Source organism: Aquarana catesbeiana, linkage group LG09 (genome assembly GCF_042186555.1).
Source record: "Aquarana catesbeiana isolate 2022-GZ linkage group LG09, ASM4218655v1, whole genome shotgun sequence".
Taxonomy (NCBI): domain Eukaryota; kingdom Metazoa; phylum Chordata; class Amphibia; order Anura; family Ranidae; genus Aquarana; species Aquarana catesbeiana.
The window spans coordinates 153,346,592-153,374,313 of NC_133332.1; the positions used below are offsets into that span (position 1 = coordinate 153,346,592).

The following is a 27,722-nucleotide window of genomic DNA, read 5'->3' on the forward strand; positions in this document are numbered from 1 at the left end:
TGGAAGCGCTGCAGGGAACCAGGGGTGTGCTATGCTTTCTCCAGGTGGGGAGAGTATGTGGCATACCTGTGAGGCTAGTATGATTTGCAGGCCAGCCCAGCACCCCCCCTTACGGGAGGGGGGTGCTCCGGCGTCTTCTCCTCTTCATGTCCGGCGAGGGTCAGGCTGCTGGGGGTCCCCGCTCTCTACAGACCGGCGGATGCAGGCTGGAAGGAGGGATGTAATGCTTCACTGCGGTGAAGGCAGCGTCTCCTCGGCTCGTAGCCTGCATGCCTTCCGGGTCCTGGGTGGTGAGTGCGTCATTTCCTGCCAGGGATATTCAAATAAAAAGCAGCTGAACGCCATTGTAATCCCAGCAGCATGGAGGAGGAACAAGTGGCGGTGGCAGGAGCCACTCACACCAGCCAGACCCAGGTAAGCAGGGGCAGTGGTCTCTGTTCATTATCCCGATGGATCTTGTATTGTGTCCCTCCCTTACTCCCATTGGGGAGATGGGGGAGCCTGTACCACTCTCCATGGATTGTTTTGTGTTAGGGAGTGTGTGTTTTTATGTTAGAATGGTGACTCTGTGGGGGATTCACTAGTAAGCTGCAATATCAAACACAGGGGCCTAAAGGGTTAGCTCCTCTATTTGGCAGCTGGTCATTTTGCATTGTAAACTGATTTTTGTTTATCTACATGTACTGTTTAGGTATACATGATTAATGGAGGGCTGGTTTTTGGTGTATTTCAGAAAGTTAAAGAAAAGACTAAACATTCCTCCCCTCCTCCTTAAAAGAAATGCCGTCCTGCAAAAAATGCACTTGGGGAGTCTTGGACTAAGGTGTTATGCAGGACCTTTTATAGCAGACCTAGTTAAGGAGGAAACTTCCCAAACTACAACTACTCAGCCAGGAGAATCATTAAGCTCCTTCCGGAAAGAACTGGCGGACACATTTGAAACATTCCCTTCTTATCTGGATAAGCGCTCAGCTGCACAGCCTAAGAGCAGCGCAGTACCCTACTCTCGTCCGTCTGTTTCTGCATCCAGAGAGGGCAGTGATTCAGAGGATGAAGACGGAAGTGTTTCCCCAAGTTCTGAGGAAGAAGAGGATGAAAAAGAGGTTTCTTCTTCATGCTATACACTATCTCTAGATGAAGTGGATGATCTTTAAAAGACTATTCATACAACTTTGAACATCAAGGAGGACAAAGCCCAGTTGTCATTGCACGACAAAATGTTCCAAGGCATGAGTGAAGAGAAACATTGGGTATTTCCGGTACATAAGTTTCTATCTGAGATGGTAAAAAGAGAATAAAAGGACCCAAAGAGGGCTCCTTTCTTTTCTAAATCTCTCAAACGGAGATTTCCATTTGAAGAGGATAGCTCTCAAGTCTGGAATAAGAAACCAAAGCTTGATGCAGCTTTTTCTCAAGTATCAAGGAACACAGACTCGCATTTAAGGATATGGGTAGCCTAAAAGACGCCATGGAAAAAAGGGTAGACTCCCTATTAAAGAAAGCATGGGATTCAACCTTGGCAAATTTAAAGCCAGCTATGGCGTCAACTGTGGTGGCCAGGAACCAAGAGCACTGGCTTGAACAGTTGTAAGCCAATATTGAAGCAGGAACTCCCCGTAAGGACCTGTTCGATACACTGCCAGTACTACAGAAAGCAGTGGGGTACATGGCAGATGCCTCCGCTGAATTTGAAAAATGTCGACAAGATCCTCGGCTCTGGTAAACTCAGCGTCGTAGAGCATTATGGGTTAAAACATGGTCAGGAGATACGGCCTCAAAAACAAAACTATGTGGTCTACCCTTTGAGGGAGATTTAGTTTTCGTACCTGATCTTGAAGCTGCACTTGATAGAACGGCCGATAAGAAGGCGGTCTTCCCAGTAAAGAAGGTGATCCCTCATGGCAAGAAAAATTTTCGTGCTTTTTGCCAAGCCCAGAACACGAAAGAGACAGGTACATATGACCCTGGAGGTCCCAAAGAGGGAGGGGCAAGTCAGGGGTACTGTTTTGCCCCCCTACCCAAAACAACAGTAACAGTCCTCCGACTGTAGGAGGAAGGCTGCAAGCTTTTTTTCCCCACAGTGGAAGACAGCGACCAGTCCGTTCATCCTCAAAACAATATTGGAGAGTTACAGACTGGAGTTCTCTCAACCCCCACCAATAACCCAGGCTCCCCGGGACCTAGAGAAATCTCTACAGGAAGTGATCATAACTGTTCCCCCCGAACAGGAAGGACAGGGGTGCTATTCGCACGTGTTCCTAGTAAGGAAACGTCAGGGAAGTTAAGATTAATTCTGAACCTGAAGATACTAAACAGATCAATCAGGTACAAGACATTCAGGATGGACACAATTTTCTCAGTAAAAGGTCTTCTGACCCCAGGATGTTTTTTGGCATCTATAGATTTGAGGGATGCGTATCTACATGTGCCTATAGCACCAGTATCGCAGAAGTACCTACGGTTAGCGGTCAAGATGGGAGGCTGGATCTCACATCTTCAGTTCAGAGCCCTTCCTTTCGGGCTGTCCTCCTCACCGAGGATATTCACGAAGATTATAGCAGAGGCCTTAGCCCCCCTCAGATTAAAGGGAATATTGATTGTACCATATCTAGACGACCACCTGCTATTTGCCAAAACAAGGGATCTAATAGAGAAGGATCTGAAGGAGACAAAGACACTTGGAAGGTCTCGGCTGGATCATAAACAAAGAGAAATCAAACATGATCCTGTCTCAGACAATAAGGTTTCTGGGATATACCATCAATTCCATACGGGAAAGCGTTTTTCTCCCGGAGGAAAAAATAGGGAAGGTCCAAAATGCTGTAAAAAAGACCCAAACAAACCTGCCAATCTCTATCAGGGCAGCCATGTCAGTTTTAGGACTCCTCACAGCATCAATACCAGCAGTGCAATGGGCACGTCTCCAAGCAAGGGATCTCCAGCAGGCAATTCTGAGGAATTGGTTCTATGGGGAGTCTCTGGAGACGTTGATCAGAATGCCCCCTCCGGTTCAGAGGAAGCTCTGATGGTGGAGCAGTCAGTCAAACTTGGACAAAGGCCTACTCTGGTGTTTTCCCGTAGAAAGGTGGTTAACAGCAGACGCAAGTTCTTGGGTTTGGGGTGCCCATCTGAAAGGGCAGATGGCTCAAGGGACATGTACAAACAAGGAAACCTGGAGATCCTCTAATTGGAGGGCGTTAAAGGCTATTCTTCTAGGACTATGGGCCTTCAAGGATCAAGTCCGAGGTCACCATGTTCAAGTGTTTGTGACAACGCCACAGCAGTGGCATATAGAACAAGGCAAGGAGGCACGAGAAGCAGGGTGTTGCTGTCCTCGGGCCCTTCAGCTTCTGTCCTGGGCAGAAACCAACTTGGCGTCCCTAACAGCGGTGCACCTAATCTGAATCTAGTAGCAGATTTTCTGAGCAGAGAAAGGATACTAGAATCAGGATGAAGTCTGAACTCAGAGGTATTCCAGAGGCTAATAGAAAGATGGGGAGCTCCTCAGATCGATCTGTTCGCATCCCAAACCAACGCAAAGGTGGAGGCTTATTTTTTCCTGAACAGGCAAGATCAAGCAAGCGGATTGGACGCACTAGTGCAGCCATGGAACTTCCTCTTGTGCTATGCCCCCCCCCCCTTTTCAAATGATCCCGTTGGTACTAAAGGAGCTGCAAAGGGAGGCTACAAGCATGATTCTAGTGGCTCCATTTTGGCCCAAGAGGGCTTGGTTTTCAACTGTGCAGAGTTACATTAGCTAGGAGGATGAGCGAACTGCAAGCCCTGTCTATCGTTGAACCTTTCTGTTATATATTTCCAGACCGTGCTAAAAACTGACTCGGATTTTCTGCCAAAGGTTTCAACAGTATTTCATAGGGCACAGGAAATAATTCTCCCAACCTTTTGCCCTACACCATCCAGCACTAGGGAGAGGTCCTTCCACAGCCTGGATGTGAGAAGGTGTTTACTACACTATCTAGAAGTCACGCGAGAATTCAGAAAATTAAATTCACTCTTTATATTGTTCTCAGGCCCCACGTAAAGGGTACAGTGCTTCTAAAAGCACCATAGTAAGATGGCTACGAATGGCCATCAGTGAAGCCTATAGAGCTTCAGGGGCAGATCCTCCCGCAGGGGCAGTGGCCCATTCAACACGGGCAGTGGCAACGTCCTGGGTGGAACGAGCAGCGGCTTCTCTGGGTCGGAGCTGTAAAGCGGCTACATGGACGAGCTTTTCCACCTTTACCCGCCACTACAGGTTGGACTTGCTTTCAGCATCAGAACAATCGTTCGGCAGGAAAGTCCTGCAAGGCGGTGGTTCCACCCTAGAGTAAGTACTCTCATCTCCAGGTGCTGTCCTGAAAGACGAAGGGAGAAAACCTTAGTTGGACTTACCGGTAACGGTATTTCTACGAGTCTTTCAGGGCAGCGGCGATGACCCGCCCTAATTGTGTTATAAAATGTGGTCTTATTGCCTTGTTCTGCTTATCTAATTTCAGCGTGGCTGGAGGTACTCTATGAACAACTGAGGCCATGGTGGAAGTGTCCAGTCTATAAAGAAAACTGCAGTGTTTCCTGGGAAAGTGGGTGGAGCTACGCTCTCTCCAGGCGCTGTCCTGAAAGACTCGTAGAAATAACGTTACCGGTAAGTCTAAGTTGTTTTTTTCTTTTTTTCTTTTTTTTCATGCTAACTACATTTTCTGCAAGTACAAAAAATATCTGTTTATCCTGTCAGAAATTCAGTGTGTTTCCTGTGCACTAAACTGAAATCTCAATGTTATCAGCTTTCCTAGCTCTCTGTCTACCTGAAACCATCTCTTCTCAATGTAATGTAGAGTATCTCACAAAAGTGAGTACATCCCTTACATTTTTGTAAATATTTTATTACATCTTTTCATGTGACAACACTGACGAAATTACACTTTGCTACAATGTAAAGTAGTGAGTGTACAGCTTGTACAACAGTGTAAATTTGCTGTCCCCTCAAAATAACTCAACACACAGCCATTAATGTCTAAACCGCTGGCAACAAAAGTGAGTACACCCTTAAAGTGAAAATGTTCAAATTGGCCCGAAAATTGGCACCATGCAATATTTTGTGTGGCCACCATTATTTTCCAGCACTGCCCTAACCCTCTTGGGCATGGAGTTCATCAGGGCTTCACAGGTTGCCACTGGAGTCCTCTTCCAGTCCTCCATGACGAAATCACGGAGATGGTGGATGTTAGAGACCTTGCGCTCCTCCACCTTCCATTTGAGGATAACTCACAGATGCTCAATAGGGTTTAGGTCTGGAGACATGCTTGGCCAGTCCATCACATTTACCCTCAGCTTCTTTAGCAAGGCAGTGGTCATCTTGGAGGTGTGTTTGGAGTCATTATGTTGGAATACTGCTCAGTCTCCGAAGGGAGGGGAACAGGCTCTGCTTCAGTATGTTCATAGTACATGTTGGCATTCATGGTTCCCTCAATGAACTGTAGTTCCCCAGTTCCGGCAGCACTCATGCAGCCCCAGACCATGACACTCCCACCACCATGCTTGACTGTAGTCAAGACACACTTGTCTTTGTACTCCTCACATGGTTGTCGCCACACACGCCTGACACCATCTGAACCAAATAAGTTTATCTTGGTCTCATCAGACCACAGGACATGGTTCCAGTAATCCATGTCCTTAGTCTGCTTGTCTTCAGTAAACTGTTTGCAGGCTTTCTTATGCATCACCTTTAGAAGAGGCTTTCTTTTGGGACGACAGCCATGCAGACCAATTTGATTTAGTGTGCGGCGTATGGTCTGAGCACTGACAGGCTGTCCCCCCACCCCTTCAGCCTCTGCAGCAATGCTGGCAGCAGTCATACGTCTATCTCCCAAAGACAACCTCTGGATATGATGCTGAGTATGTGCTCTCAACTCCTTTGGTCGACCATGTTGAGGCCTGTTCTGAGTAGAACCTGTCCTGTTAAACTGCTGTATGATCTTGGCCACCATGCTGCAGATCAGTTTCAGGGTCTTGGCAATCTTTAGCCTAGGCCATCTTTATGTAGAACAACAATTCTTTTTTTCAGATCCTCAGAGAATTCTTTGCCATGTTGAACTTCCAGTGACCTGTATGAGAGATTGAGAGCGATAACACCAAATTTAACACATCTGCTCCCCATTCACACCTGAGACCTTGTAACAATAACAAGTCACATGACACTGGGGAGGGAAAATGGCTAATTTAGGCCCAATTTGGACATTTTCACTTAGGGGTGTACCCATTTTTGTTGTCAGCGGTTTAGACATTAATGGCTGTGTGTTGAGTTATTTTGAGGGGACAGCAAATTCACACTGTTTTACAAGCTGTACACTAACTACTTTACCTTGTAGCAAAGTGTCATTTCTTCAGTGTTGTCACATGAAAAGATATAATAGAAAATTTACAAAAATGTGAGGGGTGTACTCACTTTTGTGAGATACTGTAGGTGGGAAAAGGGGGATGTTTTTGTATTCCACTTTAGAAAAGCAGCCTAAGATGACAATGCTGCTCCTCCATAGATATGGATCACTGAGGATTGACACCCTAGCACAAGAAGTGTGTTACTGGCAGGATCACCAGATATAAAAATAAAGGCCTTTGGAGAAAAGCCTTTAAATTTGGAGATTCCTGCTGAAAGGGTCATTCTGCTTTTTGAGGAGGAAAAATGGCCAAAAAAATAATATAGCGTATACGATTACAGCACAAGTCATATTGTAATTGAATGTTATTAAAAACAACCTTTCCTTTTCAATCTTCAGCTCTGTAATTTTCTATTAAATGAATAAGAAATCAGCACGTGTATACAAAAAAGCAGCTGTACACCAGGGTCAAACAATCAAATCCCTCAGGTCAAAATATATAAAATAGGTGCAGCGCTAAATAAATAAAACCAAAAGAACATCCAGGGATATGAAGAGGGTGACAATATAACATAAAGTCCTACAATCGATAATGAAAGAGCAATAACAATGTCCAAACACTCCTGTAATTTTCTGTAAAATGCAATATGGTAATCTGGAGGCATTCTGTACAGAATGCGCACTGATATATCATTTCCTGCTTGTGTGATTGGCTTACTCGGGTAGTGGACAATATGGGCGCAAATAGGAGGATGGACAAAGTCCTTAGCCTGTTACAGTCCCAGAACAGTTCATATGAGTTCATATGCATTATGCGCTCACTAGTGGCAGCCTTCTTTAGAGTAAGCCAACTCTATGGATTCAGACGGGGAGAAGAGAGAAAGCACCATCTAAGTGCAGCATTAGTTGTAACTTAAAAAAAAAAACTGTTTTAAAAACTCACATGATAAGTAATATGTAAAGTGTGCACAAGCAATCCCATTCAAAGTCATTTTAAATAGGAATCAGTACACACCTGCCATCATTTTTAAAGTGTCTCTGAATAACCCCAAATAAAGTTCAGCTGTTCTAATAGGTCTTTCTTGACATTTTCTTAGTCGCATCCCACAGCAAAAGCCATGGTCTGCATAGAGCTTCCAAAGCATCAGCTGGGTCTCATTGTTAAAATGTATCAGTCAGGAGAAGGGTACAAAATAATTTCCAAGGCATTAGATATACCATGGAACACCAATGAAGGCAGTCATCATCAAGTGGAGAAAATATGGCACAGCAGTGACATTACCAAGAACAGGATGTCCCTCCAAAATGTATGAAAAGACTAGAAGAAAACTGGTCAGGGAGGCTGCCAAGAGGCCTACAGCAACATTAAAGGAGCTGTAGGAATATCTGGCAAGTACTGGCTGTGTGGTACATGTGACAACAATCTCCCGTATTTTATATATGTGGGGGCTATGGGGTAGAGTGGCAAGACAGAAGCCTTTTTCATACGAAGAAAAACATCTAAGCCTGCCTAAACTTTGCAAAAACACATCTGAAGTCTCCCAAAAGTATGTGGGAAAATGTGTTATGGTCTGATGAAACCAAGGTTGAACTTTTTGGCCATAATTCCAAAAGATAAGTTTTGGCGCAAAAACAACAATGCACATCAACAAAAGAACACCATATCCACAGTGAAGCATGGTGGTGGTGGCAGCATCATGCTTTGGGGCTGTTTTTTTTTCAGCTGGAACAGGGGCTTTAGTTAAGGTAGAGGAAATTATGAACAGTTCAAAAATACCAGTCAATATTGGCACAAAAGCTTCAGGCTTTTGATAGAAAGCTGAACATGAAGAGCAACTTCATCTTCCAGCATAATGACCCAAAGCATACATCCAAAGCAACAAAGGAATGGCTTCACCATAAGAAGATTAAAGCTTTTGGAATGGCCCAGTCAGAGCCCAGACCTGAATCCGATTTGAAAATTTGTGGGGTGATCTGAAGAGTGCTGTGCGCAGGAGGTGTGCTCACAATCTGACAAATTTGGATTGTTTTTTGCAAAGAAGAGTGGGCAAATATTGCCAAGTCAAGATGTGCCATGCTGATAGACTCATACCCAAAAAAGACTGAGTGCTTTAATAAAATCAAAAGGTGCTTCAACAAAGGTATTAGTTTAATGGTGTGCACACTTGTGCAACCATATTATTTTAGTTTTACTTCCCTCCACCTAAAAGATTTCAGTTTGTTTGAGTTGTACAGTTTATAAGTCACGTTAAGCCCTGGTTCACATTGATACGATTTGACATGTCAAATCAGCGGCAATTGCTGGCGATGGCACTGTCCTAATCGGTGTGACTCTGCATTTGCGGCGCCGCACCGATTTAAAAAAGTAAGTTTCTGTACTACTTTTTGGGATTTCGGGCTGTGATTTACATTGACATCTGTGCAAAAGTGAGGAAATGAGCAGTGTATGGCTAGCATTAGTGACAAATGTGTTGGAAGGTGGGGAATCCAGGATTTTTGTGAATTTGAATTTTAAATCTGTATGCCATATTCACACTATTGGTCATTTATAAATCTGAGCAAAGTCATATGTTTAACTTTATTTCCGAGCATTGTATTCGTTAACATGTTTTTTTTGTGTGTCAAAAGGTTTCACTGTGACTATCACATGTATTTTTTCCACAATAGAATGAACATTGTGCACATTTAATAGTACATCATAGAACTGCTCAGTTGAACTGGTTTAAAGTCAAATCCAAAGGTTAGATTACTTGCTGTTTCCAAACAACTTAAAGCAACGATAGGAAAAATATGCAGACCGCTCTACATGTGTGGCTTTTATTGAACTTATAAGCTGCTATATTAATATGCAGAATCTTTCCTGTGAAGATGTAGCCTGATGTTTTTCTAATGCTCTGAGAAGAAAACATAAAATGATCTGCTTTTTCCACTTCCTTGCATCTTTGTACTAGATTCATTGATTCATGAAAATGACTGTTGTTTGTTAGTGTTGCCAGGCAACCGGACTATATATGTTTCTATTTCAGCAATCTGTGACTGTTTTTCACCTGAGTGAATCGGCTCTGTGTTTTTAAACTCTTCAAGCACCGCCACAATTCTGTACTGGGATGATATTGGAACACTGAGCACTAATGAGGGTTCCATATACTGAATGTCCTTGCCAAGTATCCCCCAGGCAGATATATATATATATATATAGTGTATGTATAATTAGGGTTGCACTGATACTAGTATCGGTGCCCATACTGTACCGAGTATTTGCACAAATTTCGATACTTGTGCAAATGCACGATACCTGAAACCGATACTTTCAGGCTCGGTTCTTTGAGCTGTCAGTGGGTCTCCCCAGTGTTAAAGAAGTCCGATTAATTGGAGCTGTCAAAAAAAAAAAAAAAGAAGCAGCTGGCAATGTTTATTAACAACATTGCTCAGCCCTGAAACAATAAAATGAAAAGAAACCTTGTTTCTTTTTGTATATTTCTGTTTCTTCATCTGCAGATCAAAGGGATGAACAAATGTTCCTCTGTTTAACCCTTTAATAACCCTTAATTTACTCGAATCAGCCTTAATTAACTCCCTATTCTCCTCCATTTAATTATTATTTTCCTGCTTTTTTTCTTTTGTTTATGTCTATTTTATAACGGATAAACAATTAAAATTTTTTTTTTTGTTTGCTTTGTTAATGAATATTTTTACACATATATATTAACATATGTTTACACATTTCACATTGAAAAAGCGCTAAATTAAAAATATCTATTTATTTCGTTTGTAAATACCTTTTCAATGCTTTATACTATTGCTGACAGCTGAAGTTAAAACAAAACAGTTGCGGTAGGTATCAGTAATTGGTATTGGCAAGTACTAAAAAAAAAAAAAAAAAAAAGTATTGGTACTTGTACTCATTGTAAAAAAAATATAGTATCCGTGCATCCCTAATAAATAAATATATATTGTATTTTATGATGTTATGTATGCCCCCATAGTTGTTGGTTTGCTCCCCTCACCTGGATTGGGTGCTCACCTTGTGGGCCCATTGGGGTTCGACAACTGGAATACATATTTACCTATATTTATGTGTTCAACATTTCTATGATTTTTATATATTGTATGTGTGTATGCATTTCTTTATTTTTATATATCTATATATAATTAGAGGAATTAAACATAGGGGAATTGTACATGCATTGCAGAGATGTACAGAATGTTGTGTGTGTTTTTTTTTTTTTTTAAACCCTGTCTTGACACACACAGAATAAAGCCCAGGTGTTACAATGCTAATCATATTCGAAAACCAAATATTTAACTGCAGAAGTTCTGTTGAGGTAGTGAAACTTTTTTTGTACTTCCGTTTACATCTACATGTTTCACTAATGTACTTGTGTGTTTGTCTTTGATACCTGATAAAGCGTATGTTAACCCAAAAAAAAAAATAAATAAATAAAAAAAAGGTCTTGCTCCTTTTTTAACCACTTGCCGACCACTGGCTGTCATATGACGTCCTGGGCTTTCAGTGGTGATATCTGAATGATGCCTGCAGCTACAGGCACCATTCAAAGATCAATAATTTCCACAGGTGATTCCCTTTACTGTAAGAACAATCATAGCGGCTGTTACAGGCAGTGGAAGGGGACGCTCCCAACGTCCTCCGGTGCTTCTCCCGGGTTGCCCGTACGATCGCTGAACCGGAGAAGTAATCCACTGCCGGCAGAAGCTAGCCATAGAGATTTCCGAGCGACAGATGGTCCCCGGCAATTTCTGTGACTCTCGGAGGACTGGGAGCGACGTTATGGCGTCCCGTCCGGGCCGGCAGAAGTAAACAAAGCCAAGGACTCGGCAGGAAAGGCTGAGATCGTGAATATTTTTTTTGACTCCGCCTTTCCTGCTTACAGAGGAGATGTGAGGTCTTATTAGACCTGTCACGCACCATTCCTATTACAAGGGATGTTTACATTCCTTTCTAATAGGAACAAAAGTGATCAAAACTTTTTTTTTTTTAAAGGGAAAGTGTAAAAATAAAAAAATTCAAATAAAAAAAAAAAAAAAAAAGTGCCTCCCCGGGAGCTCGCACGCAGAAGCGAACGCATACGTAAGGCGCACCCGCATATGTAAACAACATTCAAACCACACATGTGAGGTATCACCACGAACGTTGGAGCAAGAGCAATAATTCTAATAACGCTAAACATGTAACCTGTAAAAAAAAAAATGTAATGTGTCGCCCATGGAGATTTTTAAGTACTAATTTTTGGCGCCATACGACAAGTGTGCGCAGTTTTAAAGTGTGACATGTGGGGTATCTATTTACTTGGCGTGTCATCATCTGTCACATTATACAAAAAAATTGGGTTAACTTTACTGTTTTTTTTTTTTTTTTTTTAATTTGTGAGTGTTTTTTTTTTTTTTTACCGTGTGACAAAAAAAGTTGCAATTGCCACCATTTTATTCCCCAGGGTCCCTGTAACACCTAAAAAACCTGGCTGATCCTGCCAGTTTCTACCCTCCCCTATGTAAACTGACTACAGTGTATCATGGCTGCTGAGCCCTGACACCGTGGTCAGTTTATGTGCCTCTGTCATCTGCAGTTCTGCTCTCTGTCTCCTCTGTGCTCCTGTGTCCTCTGCCCCCCTCCCTGCCTGTCAGCAAGTGACAGTGTCCGCCCCCTCCGCTCTTGCTGCTTGAATAACTGTAACATTTATGCACCATCAGTGCTGTCTCCTATTGCAGTGTCCCCCTCTGTGTGTGATTTATAAAAAAATAATGCTGTAAATACCTAATTTCAGAGCCGAGATCCACGATCACATGACCGGCCGGCTTTCTCTTCCTATCCTCCCCCGCACACTGCATCTGTCAGAGGAGGAAAGGAGAAAGCTGTCCGGTCATGTGATTGCGGATCTCGGCTCTAAAATAAGGTATTTACAGCATTTATTTTATAAATCACAGACGGGGAGACAGTGCTGATCATGTGTACACTTAAGAGTGGCTTAACAACCACTTTAACGTGGTGCTTTTTGATCCTTTTCCTGTTTACCTGTGAACATTTCTAGCATTATGGAAATGTTATTGTTGCCAAACATGTTATTTGTAAGCTGTGATTTTACAATTTATAAAGAATTGCGGGTACTTTAACAACATAAATCATATTCTGCTCCAGGGATGAGTTTCAGGTGAAACACCTTGGGTTCCACCCAAATGCAGCCTATTTTGCAGTTCAGTGGTGGATGAACAAACTGACTCTTTTGGCCAGTTCAACCTCTGTCTTATGTAGGCAGAAGTTTGTAACTTAGCGCCAGTAACCCTACCGTTTCTAAATAACATGACAGATTCCCTGGTGGCTTCAGTTTGTAAACAAGCTGGCAGGGATCCTGAGTGACATTGTTGACCAAATAAGGTCAGCTCTGGGGATTTTTCATTTGCAGTGGGAGTAGTGGTGGGTCAAGTTTGTTGGGATCGTATGGGTGGTGTTGGTTACAACTTCTTCTTTCTTGTACTTTAAGAAAGGGACAATGGGGTTGAGTGCTATGAATGGGAAATGGGTTTGCCAAAAAAGCTCATGTGAACTGAACTTTGCCTGGGCCGGTTCTTTCATCCCTATTCGGCTAATCTGGGCAAGCAACAGCCTTTCAGTGTGAACATCCTTCGCTTATTGCTTATGTTGGCCTGTTCTACTCCATTGCCCTGCTATTGTCAGTTTGCCATAGGGGATTCTCCAATCTTAAGTTTGTTTTCCCTACTCTACAAGACTCTAGAAATTGAATTATATCTATTTGTATTCTTTCTAGAATGATAAACCATATTTCATAATTGGCCTACAGCATTTTTTCCTTTTTTAATTTGGAAACATAAGTATTTGACATCATACTTGTGACTATGCTGGCTCTATTTCTAAAGTGTATTGATGAAAATGTATGCTTTTAGCATTTCCACTGTACCCATTTTCTTTGGCAAATCATATAGTGATTGAAGAAAAAGGCTACAAAATATGAAACCCTCTTCACCATTTGCCAGGGACTCTTCTGTAGTGATAAAGCATGTTCCCTACTTCCATATAAACAGAAGATATCCTGTTTATTCTAGCACTTGAGCTAAAGGGACTATTGCAAAGAAAACCCAAAAAAGACCTATCTCTCCAAACTTAATTTTAAAGGCAACCCCCCCCCCCCCCCCGTTACTTAGGTTGAGTTCAGCAGGAATCGGCTGACTTTCGGTCTATGCGCACAGTTGTCTGTTCATTGAAAGCCGGTGTAACGGGCATGCTGGAAAAGCAGATTTCCATCAATGCTTGCAGCCATGTCAGAATACAATGTGGGAGATCCCTGCATAAACATTGCTTGTGTTGATGCAGTGATCTGTCACTTTTGTCAAACTCTATGTGTTTGTCCAGCTTAATTGTACTTTAGGCGTGAAAGTGAAAGTACAAAGTTCCCATAAAGAATTGTTCCGCTTTATAGCCACATTTTAGTAGAAGACTACACTTGAAAGCCTAAAATTGCATTTCTGGGGAGGTACAGTATATGGGACAGGAATCCCTTTGAACTTGACTTACATAAAATATATATAATGTTCTGGTGTTAACAGTTTAGGTGTTACCCCACAGTACAAACAAACGAAAACTGCCCCAACCTATGACTGGCCTTAATAGCAAGGAGCACATGGAAGGGTGACGCATGTCAAACTAAAAAAAAAAAAAAAAAAAAAAAATGTATTTTGTGGGGGGACACACTGGGCATGTTTGCTGCCATTGTGCTATGTGCTGGGTGTCCAGTATGCCCCTGTACCTTTTAAGGAGGGGTGGGTGGCAAACCTGCCTTCAATCTATCCATTATTATATATGTGCTCCTACTATGGAGACTCCAAAAATTTGTAGAGTTAAGACTACACATAATACTGAGGTGCCATGTCATGGCCTATGCAATGCATACATTTACATGCGTAAGCAAATGTGTGCAAACGAAACCGCTATTTTTAAAGTGAACTGTTAGGACAATTCGGTTTGTTGCAGGCTGGATGGTAAGTTAAGCTGGGAGTTTTTCTTTGTTTTTCTTTGTTTTTGTTTAGTAGTAACAGGGCCGGTGCTACCACTAGGCAAACTAGGCAGCCGCCTAGGGCGCCCGGCCGCTGGTGATCCTACTCCCTCTCTCCCTCAGCAACTAACTTAACAAGCAGCCGCTCTGCTGCTGAGTCCCTCCATACAGTGTTAGAGGCGCTGGTGCAGCAGCGGCGGGGAGGACTGTATCCATTATGAAGGACACTGCCGCTGCGCGCCCCTGATCATCACAGTGCCAATGCCAGTGAGTGTGACCTGTCTCTGTACCATCACACGCAGTCACGTTGTCACGGTCTGTGATGTTCCCAGCCTGCAGTGGCGCCCTAGCAGCGGCAGTGAGAAGACAAGGAGCAGCGCCGGCCGGCCCTGAAGTGCCTGCAGGATACATGGAACCGGCCAGGGCAGATGAGACAGAAGCCCGGCTGCATGTAAGTTTGGAATTGGCACGATTTCACCACCCTCCTCTTTCTGGACCGTCTGGATCGTTTGTGAGGACAGGCAGCAGCTCCGCTCTGCTCGGAGTGAGGTCACCACGGCGTTTGCACAGGTAGTGGAAAAACCGCACACTCAGTGCTGCACCCTGTAAGCTGAATTCAAAAAAACTTTTTCTGCTGTAAAGTTTATATTGCATTATGTACAGAGGGGGACAGAAATGTGGGAGGTAGGCCCAGAGAGGAACTGAGTGGGGGAGGGGGTTACAGAGGTGGGGGGTACAGAGGAGAACAGGTGTGTGTGTGTGTGTGTACAGAGGGGAACAGAGGTGCAGGGGTACAGAGATAAACAGAAGTGCTGGGAGGGTACAGAGGTGTGTGGGGGTATAAAGATAAACAGAAGTGCGGGGAGGGTACAGAGGTGTGTGTGGGGGGGGTACAGAGATAAACAGAAGTGCGGGGAGGGTACAGAGGTGTGTGTGGGGGGGGGTACAGAGATAAACAGAAGTGCGGGGAGGGTACAGAGGTGTGTGTGGGGGGGGTACAGAGATAAACAGAAGTGCGGGGAGGGTACAGAGGTGTGTGTGGGGGGGGTACAGAGATAAACAGAAGTGCGGGGAGGGTACAGAGGTGTGTGGGGGTGGGGGGGTATAGAGATAAACAGAGGTGCAGGAAGTGTAGAGCGGTACGGGAGGGTACAGAGATAAACAGAGTTGCAAGGGGGGGGTTCAGCAGGGAACAGGCGTTCAGGGGAGTGATGAAGCAATTGGGGTGATCTGAGGTGCTGAAAATACAGGAATTGGGGTGATTTGAGGTGTGGAGGTTCAAGTTCACCTTTGTAAAAAAATAATAAATGCAAAAAGGTAAAAAAAAATGCATTTATTATTATTTTAGGCATTGTCAGTGTATCTGTCTGCTCGTACGGACAGGCAGTTACAGTTAGCCTGTCTGTATACTACCCTAGCCTGTCCGTATACCCGCGTACCACGGCTGGTGCAAGGAAGTGAGCTGGTGCCGCCACTATTTGTCTTCAGGCCGGGTCCAGAGGCGCAGGTGTGGGCCTGTGCTTCACGGCTGAAGAAAAGGTAGAGAGGTGCTGCAAAAATCTCCCCCCACCACCTCCAGCATATACATGGGCAGGGAAAAGGGGTGGAGTCAGGGGCAGAACTAATGGGGGGGGGGGGCACCAAAATGAGGTTTCGCCTAGGGTGTCAAAAATCCTTGCACCAGCCCTGAGTAGTAATGTTTCCTTTCTATGTTCTCCTGTGTAGGTTTTTATTCGGGTTCAATTTTTCCTTTTACAGGTCAAAAAGGACCGTTTAGGTTGGCTAAACTGACTCGTATATGCTTTTTATGTGATATATTTTTCAAAAACAGACCGGGCAAATGTGAATAACCTACAGTGTTTCTACCCACCTCCCATGTACAACATGCTGTAGCTATGTGCATTTTTTTGCATTGTAAAAAATGTGGAGGGATCTATTTTTTTTTTTCTTGTACGTTTACCACCCTTTTTAAAATTGGCTGCCCAAAACAACATGCTTATGCAAATAGTTTTTTCTCGAGTTGAGCTTTTGCTTCTGGAGGGTACTCCGGTGCTTGCCTTAACGTGGCAAAGATCTCTTCTCATTTGGCAACTCATAACTTGGAAGCAGGGCCTGTGTTGACATATTTTGTTTGCAGCAAACAGATTTTAAAATCATATACAGATTTGAGAATGTAAAAGCCGCTTGGAGCAAGTCAGGAGGTCAACTGCAGGTCTAATTCCTCATGCACATAAGACGCCGGTGCAAACTCTGCTGAACACATGTTTTTAAAAGATGAAACCGGCGTTTAGAAACGCCAGTTTTGCCGCGTTTGCATGCCACGTTTTACCGTGTTTGCGTCTAGAAGCATCTGCAGAGAAGAAAACTACATTTTGCGACCCAAATTTGGGGCCCCATTTCTCGGGGCCACTTGGGGCTAGGAACCCCACATTTGGATATGTTATAGTTTTAGTCCAACTGTGTTAGCACACCAAATTTGGGGTTCCTAGCACCAAGTGGCCTTGAGATATGTGGCCCAAATTCGGGTCACAAAATGTCAAGCACTTTTCTGCAGTAGAGAATGACATTTTGTAAACCGACTTTGGGGCCCCATATCTCAGGGCCACTTGGTGCTAGGAACCCCAAATTTAGATATGTTATGGTGTTAGTCCAACTGTGTTAGCACACCAAATTTGGGGTTCCTAGCACCAAGTGGCCCCGAGATATGGGGCCCCAAATTCGGGTCGTAAAATGTCCCTTTAAAAACACTTATAAACGCGGCTAAACGTGGTACTGGCGTTTAGCCGTGTCTGGTGTCTGAAACGTGGAAAACTTTCGCGTCTGAACCCATTTTTTTGCTTCTGGAAAAACGAGGTTAAACGCAACTGCCTAAAAACGCCAAAAAACGAGACTGTGTACATGGACACATAGGATAACATTGAATGGGTTCAGGGGCAGTTGAAAAAAGTGTCTAACTGCCTCTGAACGCGCGTTTAACAGCGTCTCGTGTTCATGAGGCCTAATGCACCTGTCATTTACTTCGGAAGAAGATCTAATAAGTGTATAAAGCCTCGTACACACGATCGGACTTTAAACAAAGTTTCTGTGGATTTCTGTCTCATGTAATTTTAGGCGGAGTTCCACCCAAAAGTGGAACTTCCACTTTAAGTACTTACTCCCTGACATGCCACTTGTTGTACTCCCTGTGGAACCTAAGGGGTTAATCCTCCGCATTGTGTAACAAAAGCTGTTTGATCCTGTTTTCTCTGATCCTCCCCTTCCACTTTTCCAATATATTTTCTGATCATACAGAGCCAAGGGACAGGCTGCACATGTTCAGTTTGGTGTGTATTGCTAGAGAGTTATTTTTCTTAGGAGGGCGCATGTGATCAGCACAGGGCCAATCAGCACTGTTCAAATAAAGGGTCAGACGTCCTGCATCCTGAAAGGACAGTCCGTGCAGAATGAAAACTCCTCCTGCAAGTTTTAACCAGACACTGATAGAAGTCACAAGACTGCTATATGCTGCTAATGAGAAAAGGTATTTAGCAGTTTATATTTACTAAAATAAGTGCATTTTCATATTCTGTGTACTGTGGGAGACCAGATATAGTGAATGCAGGCTCCTGGGTTTAGTAACTCTTTAAATTCTCATTTTTTATACACCCAAGTCTGCCATCGTGCTCCCCTTTTCCGGGAGTGGAAACCTGTGACTCAGCAGAACAGCCTGTCAGCGCCATCTGATTCCTGTCGTCATGTCACTCTACTGCTGCATTCTTCAGGACTTCGGAATATTTGAACACCGTAGATCAAATTAAAAGTTTTTAAATCACTCAGGCAGTGCAATGGGCACCCAGTGAAGGACCCTCCCACTCTGCAGGGAGAAAGTGAGAAGATTCACAGATGAAGGAATAGGGACTTTTAGATTGGAATTAGTTGGGGGGGGGGGGGAGGGGGAATATGATACCCCGGACCATCTTTAAGAATTTATAGTTTATTGCTGAATTTTGCCAAAATTCACTTCTATTTATTGGTACATAAATGACCAGGAGCCGCACTTCTAAAAATGTTAGTTGCATGTCTGCCATACTGTGCTGCTTAAATAGTTTGACTAACCAAGGACCTAGACACATGCAGATTGGTATTTCAATCTTTGCTCTGATGTGTATTCTTATTTCTGGGTTATTGACACACAAAATACTGAAGCCGGGGGAGCAGTGTGCGTGCGTGCGTGCGTGTGTGTGCTTTATTTGTCTATAAATCTAAGTTGTCCAACATTTCTGCATTTCACAATATAGAATGTACCAAACACCTGTGTAACCTGTCATTACGCAACTAAGCTGACTGTGTTTTCTTTTTAGCAACAACAATAATGTGTCACCACATCCAGTTGTAGTTTTCTTTTTCATTGCTAGTCTAAAATGGGGCAATCTATTGTGATTGTATTGAATATACAAAGTTTCTCCTACTTCCAGCTAGATGAGCAAGTAAACCCTTTTTAAAAAAGTTTGCTCAGTCTAGCTTTGCTCAATCTAACTTGTACCCTCCCTCTCTATATGTTTTCATTATATTGCTTTATTGAAATGTACTCTGTCAATTGTATTAACACTATAACCTAAATTGCATTGTCTGTAACTATTACTTGATTGTTACCAATAAAACTTTTTGAACAGAAAAAAGTTTGCTCATTTTGAGATGTTTTTCTGCAATGGTCCCCAGGAAATGTTGACTGAAGTCTCCTTAGTACTCTAGTTTTGGCTTGGTGACATTTTACTTTAGTACTCTGTAATACAGTAAAAGATCCATTCTTCACTCTCCTTACTATTGTAGTATTTGAAATAAAATCTTCTGCAGACAGGGTTGTTAAGTAGTTCTGTTTATTAGAAGAAGTTCTTCTCATTCACAAGTGATACCTGGCTGTCAGCAGCATTTCTCTATAATGCCCATCTGTAAGGAATTGTCTGGTGTACAGTGTCTTCCCGTCAAGTGTAAATCTTTTTTTCTCTCCCATAAAGATTCCTGATCATGGCCTCATCCTCTGTTCCAAGGTTCACTTCAAACTCCTTGGAAAATGCCTCGATCCGAAGGGTAAGTCTTAACTCGCAGTTAATGTTTACAACTGAAATGTCTTAGAGCACTCTCTCTTGCAGAATGTGAACTATGCAGAGGTTAGTAGAAGGATTACACAAAGCTTTGAAATATTTAACACTAAGACTTCATATTGTATGTAGCATTGAGCTATCACACTCACTAAAAGTGGCATGGATTGTTTTGTTGGCCCGAGATGCTTTAATCTGAAACTATCTTACAGTATAATTAAGGGTATTGTTTGTTGTTTTTTTTTTTTTTTTTCAGATTTTAAGTTGTGAGGGATTAAATCCACGGTCATGTTTTTATTGCTGCCTGTGTGCCTATTCGGTCACTCCCTCTAATAAATCAGACCAGAAATGACACAGGGAAAATGGGGGTCAATCCAAATTGTTGAGACACCAGATCAGCAATAGAGGGGACATTTTGCAACGAGGCATGTTTGCATGATAACTGTTTAAGAGGGACTTTTCCTCAAATTGGAAAAACATCCTCTGGTATCCTGGTAAAGTGACTTTAAATGTAGGTTCACACTGACTGCGGGTAAGATATCTGAACTCTGAAAGTCTGACTTCGGGGGCAATTTGACAGACATCTGTGCGGGTTGCTGCACAGATGTCTATTCAAGTCGTCCCCAAAGTACAGGAACTACTTTTGGTAATCGGTGCAGAGCCGAAAAGTCGGCATTGCACTGATTCAGACGGTGCTATTGCTGGCAATAGCTGCCGATTTGGCCCGATGTGAACGTGGGCTTAACCCCTATACATGATATATCTAAAGATGTGAAAGTAAAACTTCTGCTTCTGATTGCAAACACAATTTGGCCCCATTCATACCTCGGCTCAAAGCTCCAAAACACGAGGAGAAAAAAAAAACAATTACTCTCTATGTTGAAGGTTCATCTCTCCACTACTAGTCTGCTTAAGCCAAACGCCTAAAGCTTAGAGTACTGGAGCTTTTTTTTGTAGCTCGAATCGGGCAGATTGGTGCATTTTTTTTTTTTTTTCCCTAGAAATGCATTGAAACGCTTAAGTGTTTTAGCATGTTTTGTCGTAATTAAATAAAAATAATAAGTTATACATACATAAATAAATAAAAAAATCATTAATAATAATATAAATAAAATAACCTTAATGCCAACCCCCAATTCAAATATTATCCCCTAATCCTAAACCTAATAATAACGCCTTATCCTAAACCTAACCTCAAATCTAACAAAATAAATGCATAATAAAAGTAGTAAGTAAATAATAAAAATAAATAAATTAACCCCTAACCATAACCTTAAAACCCTTACAAAAAAAGTAAAAAAATAATTTAATAAATAAAAGTGAAACGCTCTAGTATTGTGTTGGCAATGGTCCGTTGTGTGTGTTGTTTGTGTTTTTTTTTTTTTTTTTTTTTTATAACTTTGGCTTCATAATATAGACTGTTATAGAGGGTGGAATGCTAACAAAGTCTATATCTAAATCCTATGACATGCTAGTGATACTGCTGCTGATGGTAACTTGCCAGTGTCTGGCCAAAAACAAACCACTTGCTTTTTTCTATGGCACCACCCACTGGTGGGAGCAGGGAGGCATCACTCCTTCACTGACTAGCAAACACTTTTACTTTTATATTTTATATATTTTAGTCCTATATTGATCCTGTCCCTGGCAGGTTGATCCCAGCAACAGGATTGTTAATCGTAGGCCTTAACACACATCTGCCATTCCATCTACCTGTTTAAAATAAGTTGTTTTATGCAGCACCCAAGAGATGGTTTAAACCAAGAGCCCAATGATGAAATCCCCCTTCTGCCTGGAGAAGCACTTGTGACAGGTGAGTTTGTGCAAAAAGGCTATGTATGTGTGAGTTTATAGTCTCCTCCTAGAAATATGAAAACTTAACGGTTTGTTATATAATAACCGTAGTTGCTGTACTTTTCTTGTCCGTATGTTTTCATGTAATTCAGTCCAGCCTAGGCTACTTGTCTGCATTTTTGTCCAGCCAAGGAAGCATCCTAGCAATTAAGATTGTAGGCCAGTAATCTTTTTTTACCGGAGTAGACGGCATCCTTTAGTTGGCATTCAGTTTCACACGACATTGGTAATTTGTTTAGTAGCTTTAAACTAACCAAAGTTATTATAAACATTATTTATTTTTATTTTTTTGTAGATGAGTATGTAATTGTGTACTGCTTACTAATTACAAATTTCACTTTTAGCTGAGTATTTATTTGTGCTGTAGTTTTTGCCTTGCAATCTTCTTCTGCAGTCAGTTCATTTCAGTGAGGCTACATTAGCCATGCACTGATCGAAATGTGGTAGGTTCAGCAGGGACCACATGAATTTTGATCAGTGTGTTGCCATCCCTGCCCGACAGAAGCAGTATTTATTTGGCCGATGAAAATATTTTCTTCTATTAAATTAACACTATTTTAGTCGACTAAAATGGCATTTTAGTCAAAAGACTATGACTAAAGCTAAATCGAAATTTTACGTCAATTAATACTGCACTACCACAAAAAATAAGTAGGGGGCATCTACTAAGCTGCTGAAAAAAAAAGAAATTAAGAAAATTGCTTTTTTCTTAATATTTATTGCTTGTAATTTGTGCAATGACATTACAGCGAATAGAGTTTTAGAGTTGTTTTTTTGTTTTTTGTTTTTTTAAGTTGCACTTTTGTTTGTGAAACAGCAATATGTTTGTTTATGAAACTTGGTCTTATTTATAATGACGTTCTATATCACAAAGGCAGAATCTGTGTCTGTAGTGCATGTTCAAACCCCAATATCATAAATAATAACATGTTAGTAGATTTTTACTCCAGGAGTATATCATGGGTTTGGCAATTATAGAGAAATTCTTAAATAATGCATTACAATTTTAACTAAACCCATTCAATTTTAGTAGACTAAAATACAACTAAATTGGCATTTTAGTTAAGACTATGACAAAAACTAAATCTAAATTTGACATCAAAATGAACACTGAACCAAAGTTGTTCATTTTGTTGACCTTTTGTGGAAGGGACATATTGGAAAACTTTCCTTAATCAGTGGCTGTAGCTGCTGAGCAGTGTATTGTGACAGTGGCTGGTGATGCTGTCATAATGCCATGACCCACCAAGTGAATTCCTCCTTCCGCATAGTTTGTAAATGGAGGAAACTAGCGTGTATGGCCAGCTATAAAGGTAATTTCTCTGTAAATGTTTTGTGGGTGTTAACCGCTTCAGCTCCGGAAGAATTTACCCCCTTCCTGACCAGAGCACTTTTTGCGATTTGGCACTGCGTTGCTTTAACTAACAATTGCGCGGTCGTGCGATGTGGCTCCCAAACAAAATTGACGTCCTTTTTTTCCCACAAATAGACCTTTCTTTTGGTGGTATTTGATCACCTCTGCGTTTTTTATTTTTTGCGCTATAAACAAAAAAATAGCGACAATTTTGAAAAAACGCATTTTTTTTACCTTTTGCTATAATATCCCCAAAAAATAAAAAAACATTTTTTTTCCTCAGTTTAGGCCGATACGTATTCTTCTACATATTTTTGGTAAAATAAAATCGCAATAAGCGATTATTGATTGGTTTGCGCAAAAGTTATAGCGTTTACAAAATAGGGGATAGTTTTATGGCATTTTGATAATTTTTTTTTTTTTTTTTACTAGTAATGGCGGCGATCAGCGTTTTTTTTTTTTTTTTATGACTGCGGCATGGCGGACACATCGTACATTTTTGACACATTTTTGGGACCATTGTCATTTATACAGCAATCAGTGCTATAAAAATGCACTGATTCCTGTGTAAATGACACTGGCAGTGAAGGGGTTAACCACTAGGGGGCGGGGAGGGGTTAAGTCAGTACTAGGGAGTGATTTCTAACTGTAGGGGGGATGGGCTAGCTGTGGCAAGTCACTGATCTCTGCTCCCGATGACAGGGAGCAGAGATCAGTGAGACTGTCACTAGGCAGAACGGGGAGATGCTTGTTTACATCAGCATCTCCGGTTGTCCTCTCCGTGAGGCGATCGCGGGTATCCCCGCGGCGACCAAGTCCGTGAGACCCGCGACCTGACTCGCGGAGCTCCCGGCCGGTGCGCGTGTGCGCAATGGCACGGCGGGGAATTCAAATGGGACTTGCAGGTACGCCCATTTGCCCAGCCGTGCCATTCTGCCGACGTACATCAGCGTGCGCCAGTCGGGAAGTGGTTAAAGGTGTTTCATGTAACAGGTCTGTCACTAATCCTGAAATTTGGTCAAAATGTCCTTTGCCAAAAAAGTCTACCAGCCACTGTTATTTAGTGAGGCATATTGAGCCAGTTCATGCTTTTCATGCCTACTCTTTTCTTTTTAGTGTCCCAATCTTTTCCTACTTCGTTAATGATCTTTTGCATCATCTGAATCAATTGGAAACACTCTAATCCTGTCAGATATTCAGCATTTTTGGGAGATCACCTTGCCTGGCAGGCTTTTCTTTATCGTACATCATGGGACACAGAGCCTTAAGTAATTACTTAATGGGTTATAGGCTACCTTCAGGTGTTGACACTGGTAAACCCAATCAAGGAAGTTCACTCACTATATAACCCCTCCTCCATCCAGGAGCACATCATTTTTTTCGCCAGTGTCTAAAGGTGTTGGTCACGAGTGAAGATGTGCTCTGAGGAGCTCCAGGAGGGATCCATGCTGGATTTAAATAGCCTCCATAGACCAGATCCATCCAAAGTGCCATTGAGGCCTAAAGGGATGGTACCAGGGGCCTCTTATATGAAGCACGAGGTTTTGCCTGAAACGCCTCTTTGTAGAGCTGGACCCCAGGAAACCAGGGCTTAGGTCTTGTTACATTACCTAAACTTCCTGATGGGGTGCTCTTTACAGGTCCAAGGCAGTTGGAACTAGAGGTCGACCGATATGGGTTTTTCTCATGCCGATGCCGATATTTAGAAATCGTGGTGGCCGATGGCCGATATGTGATGCCGATATATTAGGCCGATTTTTTTTTTTTTTTTTTTTTTTTTTTCTTTTTTTTTCCCCCTTCATCTCATAAAATCTAACAGTTAGACCCCTTTCACACTGGGGCGTTTTTTTAGGCGTTTTTGGGCTAAAAATAGCGCCTGTAAAGTGCCTGTAAAACGGCTTCCCTACAGTCTCAGTGTGATATCCCGAGTGCTTTCACACTGAGGCGATGCGCTGACAGGATGTCTTTGGAGCGGTGTATACCGCTGCTCCGCCATTCCTGCCCATTGAAATGAATGCGCACCGCTGCCGAAGCGGCTGCAAAGCGTTTCGGCAGCAGCACTTCAGGGGCGCATTTAACCCCTTCCTCGGGCGCTAGCTGGGTTATAAGCGCCCCGCTAGCAGCCGAATAGCGTCGCTAAAATGACGGTAAAGCGCCGCTAAAACTAACAGCGTTTTACCGTCAACGCCTGCCCGCTCCAGTGTGAAAGCAACCTTAAGTAATAAGTGATACAGAAAATTTTTTACATTTAAACATTTATTGAACAAAACAAACCTCCAATCAGTTCACTTGTATGTATAATTTAGATTTAAAAAAAAAACAAAACTATATCTTAAATATTAAATACACAAAAACAGGTAACCAAAACTTTTGGACGAAAAAAAATGGGCTAACTTTACTGCTTATTTTTTTTTTTTAATTAGTGTATTTTATTTTAAAAAATTGCGTTTGAAAGACCGCTGCGCAAATACCGTGTGACATAAAATATTGCAACAACCGCTATTTTATTCCCTAGGGTCTCTGCTAAAAAAATATATATATATAATGTTTGTGGGTTCCAAGTGATTTTCTAGCAGAAAATACAGGATTTTTACTTGTAAGCAACAAATGTCAAAAAAGATTTAGTCTTTAAATGGTTAAACTGAGAACTTCTACACACGGAGTTCAGTCTATTGATAAAAGAACCTGAAAGAGATACAAATGTATCTTCTTATCAGATTTGGCAGGCTGCCCAGAGGAGGAGAGAAGAAACCTTCAGACAACTTGCAATTGACTTCTATTACAGAAGTCATTTGCAAGTCCCGCTGAAGTTATAATCGGCTTCGGCTTTTTTTATCAGAACAATCAGCCGATGCCGATTAAGTAAAAAAAGCCAAATATCGGCTGATATATCGGCCGGCCGATATATCGGTCGACCTCTAGTTGGAACCCCATTTTAGGGACCCAGTCCTTGAAGGTTTGCTACGCAGCCCGCCATGATGGGTGAAGGTTGGATTATCTGTTAATACAGCAAATCCTGCGTCGAGGATAGGGTAAGGGAAAAAAACTTGGGTATTAAAAACATCTATGTATTTCTTCCATTAGGGAAAAAATGTTGTCATGCCTTCTCCACTAGAGGGAATCTATGCACATACCTTACTCTGTTGTCTTCACTGTAAGCTCAGTCCGTGTCTGGTTGCAGCAGCGTGTGGAGGAAGACTTTGCAAGGTAAAAGAAAGCTGCAAAAATGTTTTCTTCTCCCCCTGATGGGACCAGAGGGTTAGGGGGACAGCAGTGTTTTACACCCCCCCCCCCCCCCCCCACTGCGGAGGAGTGTGGAGGCCCCGCTAATACCACTAATTGTTTTAACTGTGGCTGATTTCACTGTTTGTGCCTGCTGCTGGATGGGTCCCTGCTCCCCTCCCCCCTTCACGTGTTGGGTCTGTCTGTAAAACATTGCGTACAAGCGCGGGAACAATTTAAAAGTAAAATGGGCAGAATTTTTTCTCGGAGGGGGCGGGGCCTAAGTGCAATGCCGTGAACGTCCACGAGGACACACGGCAGGCTAAAAACAAATACAACACAGCTGTGACAGTCTCTCCTCGGCTGACGAGAAAACTAGCAGCCTGCCGCACAAGGACACAAGAGCTGTGGGACATGTGAGGGTTGCAAACTGGCATTCCTGATACAGGAATGACACCTTTTTCCCCAGCACTAGGCTGAATTTTGTAGTGGCCTTAAATGTCATGACTATTTTCAGCGATTAAGTGCAATTTGTATAGTGCCTCTGTTTTTGTACTTAGGACTGTACCTCAGTTACCCTCAGTCGATCAGGAGGAAATACAAACTGATGATGATTCCTCTGTGGAGGAAACAACGGTAGATGAGCCTTTTTCGGCCTCTCAAATCTGAGAAATTGCTGATACAATCTCTTATGGAGATGGTTCGTTCTATTTTCATGCTACCCCTAACGGAGTCTCCTGAAAGCTCGGTTTCTTCCTTGGGTTCCTTAAAACCCTCTCAACCTTTGCATGTGTTTCCTGCCCATGCATTATTAGAACAGCTTATTTTTGCTGAATGGGATCACCCGGATAAGCATTTTCTCCCTCCTAAGAAAGTTGCAAATCCCCTGGAGGAGAATTTCTCCAAAAGATGGAAAATACCAGCAGTTGACGCTGCAATTTCCAATATGAATAGAGGCCTAACTTGTCCTGTAGACAATGCACAGAAGCTTAAGGATCCAACAGATAAGGAGTTGGAATTCCTGTTAAGTTCTACTTTTTCCATGGCAGGTGCCATTACTCAGTCTGCAGTCGCTACAATAAACTTCTTTCAATCCCTAAAGGACCAACTTAAACATGCCCTTAGAGAGCTTCCTGCACAACAAGCTCGGGTTTTGACTGAACCACCAAAAGCATTATGCTTTGCCATAGTTGCTATTAAAAATGCTATTCACCAGGCGTCCCGCCTTACGCTTATGCATATGCGTAGAATCCCGTGGTTAAAAAATTTGGTCAGCTGAAGCACCATGTAAAGACCTCATAACGAGGCTCCCTTTTCATGGGGAGCGACTATTTGGAGAAAACTTGGACAAATATAGCCAAACAATTTCTAGTAGCAAAAGTACTCTTTTGCCAGTCAAAAGAAAGTATAAACGCCCTTCATTTAAACGGGTCCTTTCCCCTACACCAGGGGCTTCCGCCTCTAGGCAGGGGCGACGGCCTCCGCCGTCACACTCTAGAGGAAGATCTCAGAGACAGACCCAGGCTCAAAGTCCTGGGGTCGGAAACCTGCAAGCCAGAATCCTAAAGCCTCATTATGAAGAGGTAACTCCCCTCACCAAGGTGGGGGAAGACTTCTGCAGTTTTCAGAAGTCTAAAAAGAAGAAATTCAGGACAGATGGGTCATCTCCACAGTAATGCTGGGGTACAAGCTGGAATTTCGTGACTTTCCACCGTCTCACTTCCTGAGGTCAACCGTTCCCAAAGATCCAGAGAAAAGACCATCTCTGTTTCAGGCACTAGACCGATTAATATCTCAAGGAGTGATCATACAG

General features: G+C 42.5%; 1 protein-coding gene across 3 annotated transcripts in view; it reads left to right on the forward strand.

Moving 5' to 3' along the window:
• The window catches only part of MTM1 (myotubularin 1), a 167,465-nt gene that overhangs the window by 28,676 nt on the left and 111,067 nt on the right, over window positions 1-27,722 (forward strand). For 2 of the 3 annotated variants that reach the window (XM_073599276.1, XM_073599277.1), the window contains exons 2-3: window positions 19,396-19,468; window positions 21,220-21,292. In XM_073599276.1, coding sequence (XP_073455377.1) covers window positions 19,406-19,468; window positions 21,220-21,292 — 136 coding nt within the window. In that variant the 5' untranslated portion in view covers window positions 19,396-19,405. The remainder of the gene's footprint in view (window positions 1-19,395; window positions 19,469-21,219; window positions 21,293-27,722) is intronic. The other variant, XM_073599275.1, reaches the window with a different exon arrangement.